The 7500-nt window shown below is 42.4% G+C and overlaps 1 protein-coding gene and 1 long non-coding RNA gene across 3 annotated transcripts in view; both read right to left on the minus strand.

Moving 5' to 3' along the window:
• Window positions 1–7500, minus strand: part of LOC126992375 (GDP-fucose transporter 1-like) — a 17189-nt gene that overhangs the window by 1711 nt on the left and 7978 nt on the right. Inside the window, exons 7-9 of one of the 2 annotated variants that reach the window (XM_050851091.1) lie at window positions 5854–6090; window positions 5203–5422; window positions 2598–3047 (exon numbers count right to left, since the gene is read on the minus strand). In XM_050851091.1, coding sequence (XP_050707048.1) covers window positions 2875–3047; window positions 5203–5422; window positions 5854–6090 — 630 coding nt within the window. In that variant the 3' untranslated portion in view covers window positions 2598–2874. Of the gene's footprint in view, window positions 1–2597; window positions 3048–5202; window positions 5423–5853; window positions 6091–7500 lie in introns of those variants that run through there. The other variant, XM_050851092.1, reaches the window with a different exon arrangement.
• On the minus strand, window positions 3106–3749 carry LOC126992383 (uncharacterized). Its single transcript, XR_007746510.1, has 2 exons — window positions 3609–3749; window positions 3106–3487 (listed from the first exon to the last, which is right to left on the minus strand). It is a non-coding gene; the product is annotated as an uncharacterized LOC126992383 (long non-coding RNA).

Below are 7500 nucleotides of genomic sequence, written 5' to 3' on the forward strand. Positions count from 1 at the left end.
AAATATATACAGAAAATTAGAGCATGCTAGGAAGGACAGTTGAGAAAGTCTATAAAAGTGAAGGTTGTTTTATATTTTTTTATTAATCAAGTCTTAAATTTATAAGTAAGCCATTTGATGCTAGAAAATACATCGGCACACATCCACACTTACAAAAATATACACGACTTATGATATGCAGGAAAACCTATCATTATTATTATTATTATTATTATTATTACTACTACTACTACTACTACTATTGTGACAACCTAATCCTTGTTCTGTGTTACTACTACTACTATTACTACAACTATTGCTATAACTACTACTACTACTATTGCTACTACTACTACTACTACTAATAATAATAATAATAATAATAATAATAATAATAATAATAATAATAATAATAATAATACCACTACTACTACTACTACTACTACTACTATTTGTGCTGAGAACTCGATTAATCAACTATTGGAATCATATAAAAATTACTAACACAACCTCAAAGAAATTCCCTGGCAGTACTTATCTTCTATTTCCTAGTAACATTCTTCCTATTAATGATCTCACCAAGTAGTCTATCCTAAACCGACTCGTAAGTTCGTATTCTTAAACAACTCGGGGTCTCACTTCGCCTGTTTGAAAAGACTCTCGTGGAAGTTGCCGGGATTTTCGTGGTGTTTTGTGATCCTGGTGATAGTTTTACACGACCTCTGTACCACGAATGTTATAGTCACCCATGAAAACCTGGTTAATCTTCTCTGTGGCCTTGGAAAATGGTCATAATGGGAGCCTGATATGTTTAACCGTGTAGCAGCGACAGGGCAAATTTGTGGCTTTACCGTGTAGCAGCGACGGGGCAAATTTGTGGCTTTACCGTGTAGCAGCGACGGGCCAAATTTGTGGCTTTACCGTAGCCAAATTTGTGGCTTTACCGTGTAGCAGCGACTGGCCAAATTTGTGGCTTTACCGTGTAGCAGCGACGGGCCAAATTTGTGGCTTTACCGTGTAGCAGCGACTGGCCAAATTTGTGGCTTTACCGTGTAGCAGCGACGGGGCAAATTTGTGGCTTTACCGTGTAGCAGCGACGGGCCAAATTTGTGCCATGATATAAACCCCAAAAAATAGATGATGCATAAACTGATCACAAATGCGTTGATATATATTATGAAATGGTTTGTGTGAGTGATGATTTTTTTCTCATTTTTCTCGCTTAGAGGGACCATTAAGAAACATGATCCCCGCAGCTACCGGGTTAAGAATATGGAGTTTATCTTCTTTTTCTATCTTCTTTTCTCTTGGCATTCTCTACCCTAGTAACCCTACCTCCTCTTCTTCCTCTCCTCACACACTTCATCTTCGCATTCTCCTCTTCTCTCCTTCTATTCCCCTATTCTCTATTCTCTGTCTATTTACACTTCATTATTTCTTTCCTCTCCCTTATTAAACATCCATATATTTTCTTCTTTTCTTTCTTTCATAAGTCATCACTTTTTTTTACTATGCCTTTTCTCTCCTTCTTTAAACTTCCCGAACTCACTCTCTCTCTCTCTCTCTCTCTCTCTCTCTCTCTAATACTAAATAAAATGCCATTCAGACTCTTTAAATGTACAAATCAATGCATTATTTTTCTCACACACACACACACACACCCACACACACACACACACACACAAATGGAAAACAAACGTGAGAGTGTGTGTTGGTGCGTTGGTGCGAGGAAACACAAACAAACAAACAAACAAACAAACATAATAATAGATAAACAATAAATAAATATAAAAAAAATAAGAAGAAGAAGAAAAAGAGGGAATGAAAAGAGAAGTAGAGAGAGAGAGAGAGAGAGAGAGAGAGAGAGAGAGAGAGAGAGAGAGAGAGAGAGAGAGAGAGAGAGAGAGAGAGAGAGAGAGAGAGAGAGAAATTAACTGAAAAGAAAGAAAAGAAAGAATAAAGAAGAAATCAATATACAGGAAGAAGCTGATAAAGGAAAGAAGAATGGAGAAAATAGAGATTGAGAGGAAAAGGAAGAAGGGAAGCAAAGAAGAATGAGAGAAAGAAAGAGAGACAGAAGGAGAGAGAGAGAGAGAGAGAGAGAGAGAGAGAGAGAGAGAGAGAGAGAGAGAGAGAGAGAGAGAGAGAGAGAGAGAGAGAGAGAGAGAGAGAGAGAGAGAGAGAGAGAGGGAGAGAGAGAGAGAGAGAAAAGAGAGGGAAAGGAGAAGAACGAGAGAAAGAGAAGGAGAAAAGGAGAAGGAAAAATAGATTGAAGAAAGAAAGAAAGAAAGAAAGAAAGAGAAGGAGAGAAAAGATGAAAAAAAATCCATAAAATCAAGTAAACAGGAAGAAGAGCAGAGAGAATTAAGAAGAAACAAACAAAACAAACAAAAACAAAAAAAAAAGAAATATTTGAACACTCCACCACCACCACCACCACCAACAACAACAACAACAACAACAACAAACATACAATAAAACCTATCCAACAAAAACAAATAAGAAAAAATAATAAACAAAATAACAAAATAATAATAACAATAATAATAATAATAATAATAATAATAATAATAATAATAATAATAATCCTCATACTCTCAATTACTTTTCTCTAACAATAGCTTCTTGTAACCTAATTAAAATGCCCATAATTAAACTCACAGCCTTGTATAACACCAACGCTTACACACACACATACACACACACACACACACACACACACTCACACTCAGACTCTTTTCCTGTATTTCACACCTCGGTAAATACACACACACACACACACACACACACACACTCCATCCCACCACCTCAGAACCAAACCCAATGCCTCCTATCCCCAACCTCCTTTGTCATATTCAAACTCCATAGCACAAAACATTCTCATCAAAATCCAAGTTATGTTTCATCTCTGGGGCGTTTCGATGCTGGATGGACTCTGCACATTCGAGTATATCCGTCTCGTAAGCTCGGGCGTAGGGTGGGTGTGATCGGGTAAGAGACTGGGCTACGGGGATGTGCTAAGATGCGCGCGGCCTCAGTGCTCATCTCTGTCGCATTGGCCCTTGAGTCTGTGGTGGGTGAGAGGTGATTTGAGACACACAGAGACCCTCATTTTTTTTTATATGTTGTTGTTGTTGTTGTTACTTGTTCTCCTTTACATTTTTTCCTTTTACTTTATTTTATTTTCCTTTTTTCCTTTTTCTTTTCCTTTCCTTTCTGTCCGCTCTCCTGTATATTTTTTTCCTTTTCTTTTCTTTTCTTTTCCTTTTTCCTTTCCTTTCTGCCCTGCCATTATTTTTATCCTGTCATCTCTACCTCTTCATTTATTTTCCTAACATACATACTCTCTTTTTTCATTCTGTATTTCTCCTTCCTTTGACTTAAACACACACACACACACACACACACACACACACACACACACACACACAGACAGATCCATATATTTTTTCCTACCACCCAGTTTTATCTATGTATATTCTTCTTCTAACTCCCTGCCTTCCTTCACCTGTAATTCTCCCTCTTATATCTTAAACACACACACCCATACACAGACAGGCCCTTATATTTTTTCCAATCACCCAGTTCTGTCTATGTATATTTTCTTCTAACTCCCTGCCTTCCTTCACCTGTGTTTCCCCTTCCTGTGACTTCAACACCTCTCTGACTAAAGCTAATCCACTCTATTTGGTAACGTCTGTGACCCTGTTGTGACTGAAGCAAGCTGAGGTTTTTTTGTTTGTTTGTTTTCCTTTGGCTTGCCCCCATTGTTTTAAACACACACACACACACACACACACACACACACACACACACACACAGTCCTTACTTCACATTCAACTTCTCGTAATCCTGCATTTTGATATTTCTACAAAACGTTGACAAACAAATGCGATATTTCCCAAAAGCAAACATTCTGGGAGGTGTTGGTTTTACAGGAAATGGAATTACCAACACCAGAACAAAGAAGAGAAAGGGGAGACCTAATACAAATCTACAAATTATCGAGCAAAATGGAGGTAGACAACGAGGAGTTACAACTAAAAGAAGAAATTACCACCAGGAACACAAGAGGACACAGTAAAAAATTTGGTGTGTGGGCGCAGTGTTGTCAAGGACGCGGGTTCAAATCCCGCCCGCCACTACAACCTGACCACAACCAGTCACCGCCGAGTGCCCTCAGACTACCCATATGTTGTCCTGTCAACTCGAACTCTAGATTAACCCGGTAGCAGCGACAGGGCTATTTTTTGCCATGATTTAAACCCCCCAAAATAAATGATGCATAAACTGATCACAAATGCATTGACAGGTATATATTATGAAATGGTTTGCGTGAGTGATGTTTTTTCCTCATAAATTCGCTTCGAACTCTAGATTAACCCGGTAGCAGCGACGGGGCTAATTTTTGCCATGATATAAACCCCCAAAATAAATGATGCTTAAACTGATCACAAATGCATTGATAGGTATATATTATGAAATGGTTTGCGTGAGTGATGTTTTTTCCCCATAAATTTGCTTCAAGGGCCCTTTAAGAAACATGATCCCCGCAGCTACCGGGTTAACTATAATGAGGATAAAAAATGAGCTCTGGGGGACAGCGTGAGGCAAGCAAGATGGTGCCACTTAAAACACTTGCCTGTGCCATAATGGGCTGGGGCCGACCACCAGGCCCCGCCAAGAAAGCCTACTGGCACCATGGGCTAGATGAAAAAAATTAAAAAAATAAAAATAAATAGATAAAATATAAATAAAATCCAGTCTTCACTATCATCCACAGGGTCAAGAGGCAATGAGACAGAGATGAGCACTGAGGCAACGCAGACCTACAGCATATTCCCCTAATCTTGTCTATACCTTATTCTATGTATAATCACACACACACACACACACACACACACACACACTCCCCCCAATACACACACACACACACACACACACACACCACTATCCCGAACCCCTTCAAAACATACACTCCAGACCACACCAAAACACACACGACACCCATACGATAACTTACACACACACACACACACACACACACACACTACACTTCCCTTCCCTACACAGACACACACAAACCTCCATCACTATCCCAAACCCCTTCAAAACACACACTCCAGACCACGCCAAAACACACACCACACACCCATATGATACCTCACCCCCATCCATCCTTCACCACACACCCCACACACCCTCAAACTCTCATGTCTTTACCATCGTCTTCGCTAACAGGCCCCATCTTCAACCCCGCGCTATGCTGCTTCTTCATCTCCAGCTGTTTGACCCTCGTGTACGCCATGGAGCCAGCGAGCACGGTCCAGTTACTCAGCCACCACAGCCCAGTTTTGTGTTCCACGTACCACCAGGTTGCTAGGACAGTCTGGGTGCAGGCTTTCGCTGTCCCGCTGATGGTGTGTGTGAGTGGCGATGTGACCTGCGGAAGGGAGAGAAGTATGTTAATAGGATGTGGTACTGTGGTGTTAATGAGGTGTGATTGTGTTGTGGTAATTAAGCCCTTCTCAACTCACCTGAAACTGACCTGAACTCTAACATAACCTAACCTAACCTAACCTTACCTTAACTTAAGTCTCTAACCTAACCTAACCAAATCTTAACTCAAGTCTAACCTAACCTAACCTAACCTAATCCTATCCTAACCTAAACTCAAGTCTCTAACCTAACCTAACCTAACCTAACCTAATCCTATCCTAACCTAACCTTAACTCATCTAACCTAACCTATCCTATCCTATCCTAACCTAACCTAATCTAAACTAACCTAAACTCAAGTCTCTAACCTAACCTAATCCTATCCTATCCTAATCTAACCTAACCTGACCCCCTTCCAAACCCCACATCAACCCACCTGTATCTGAAGACCCGTCACGTAACCCACGCCGAACCCAAAGATCCCGCCCAGCACCATGAGGCCCCAGAAGGTGTAGGGGTCCTTGGCGGAGGGGGTGTCGGCGGAGGCTGTGAGGAGCGCGTACACGGCAGGGCCCTCACCGCTGACCAGGATGAGGGGCATGAAGAGGAGGGACGCCAGCACATTGTTATAGTAGGAGAGCTTCCACACAGAGCCTTCAAGCGCTGGCAGGACCTGGGGGCGAGGGAGGTGTGGGTTTTTTTTGGTCAGGTTTTTTTTTTTTTTTTTTTTTTTTTGTAAGTACGGCAGGGTGGGTAGGGAAGGGTAGATCTGTTAGTAAGAAAAGGGAGGGGATGGAAGGGGTGTTTAGGAAGGTAAGGTAGGGTTAGGGAGAGTAAGGGTGGGTAGGGAAGGGTAGATCTGTTATCAAGAAAGGGAGGGGATGGAAGGGGTGTTTAGGGGGATAGGGTAAGGTTAGGAAGAGCAAGGGTGGGTAGGGAAGGGTACATCTGTTAGCAAGAAAGGGAGGGGATGGAAGGGGTGTTTAGGGTGATAGGGTAAGGTTAGGGAGAGCATGGGTGGTTAGGGAAGGGTACATCTGTTAGCAAGAAAGGAGGGATGGAAGGGGTGTTTAGGGTGATAGGGTAAGGTTAGGAAGAGCAAGGGTGGGTAGGGAAGGTACATCTGTTAGCAAGAAAGGGAGGGATGGAAGGGGTGTTTAGGGTAGTAGGGTAAGGTTAGGGAGAGCAAGGGTGGGTAGGGAAGGGTACATCTGTTAGTAAGAAAGGGAGGGGATGGAAGGGGTGTTTAGGGTGATAGGGTAAGGTTAGGGAGAGCAAGGGTGGGTAGGGAAGGGTACATCTGTTAGCAAGAAAAGGGAGGGGATGGAAGGGGTGTTTAGGGTGATAGGGTAAGGTTAGGGAGAGCAAGGGTGGGTAGGGAAGGGTACATCTGTTAGTAAGAAAGGGAGGGGATGGAAGGGGTGTTTAGGGTGATAGGGTAAGGTTAGGGAGAGCAAGGGTGGGTAGGGAAGGGTACATCTGTTAGCAAGAAAGGGAGGGGATGGAAGGGGTGTTTAGGGTGGTAGGGTAAGGTTAGGGAGAGCAAGGTGGGTAGGGAAGGGTACATCTGTTAGTAAGAAAGGGAGGGGATGGAAGGGGTGTTTAGGGTGATAGGGTAAGGTTAGGGAGAGCAAGGGTGGGTAGGGAAGGGTACATCTGTTAGCAAGAAAAGGGAGGGGATGGAAGGGGTGTTTAGGGTGGTAGGGTAAGGTTAGGGAGAGCAAGGGTGGGTAGGGAAGGGTACATCTGTTAGTAAGAAAGGGAGGGGATGGAAGGGGTTGGAGGCACTGGGAGGCGAGGTTGTAAAAATAAATACCAAAAGAAAATCTAGCGAGAGAGAGAATGAGGGAGGCAAGGAAGGAGGACATGAAGAACAGAGAGGAAGACAAGCAAGCAAAGGGCACACGGGTCATGAAATTAAGAACTAAAAGGACACTAGAGACAGAGAGGATAGATCAGATCAGACGTAGTCCCGGGATAAGCCTTTGCAACAGCTCCTGGATTTTGTTTTCACTCAATGTCAATCATGCTTAAACTCTTATTTTCTTTTTCAATATTCACTTGACACATAGTTTTTTTTTCC

The sequence above is a fragment of the Eriocheir sinensis genome, unplaced genomic scaffold (genome assembly GCF_024679095.1).
Source record: "Eriocheir sinensis breed Jianghai 21 unplaced genomic scaffold, ASM2467909v1 Scaffold453, whole genome shotgun sequence".
NCBI classification, from domain to species: Eukaryota; Metazoa; Arthropoda; class Malacostraca; order Decapoda; family Varunidae; genus Eriocheir; species Eriocheir sinensis.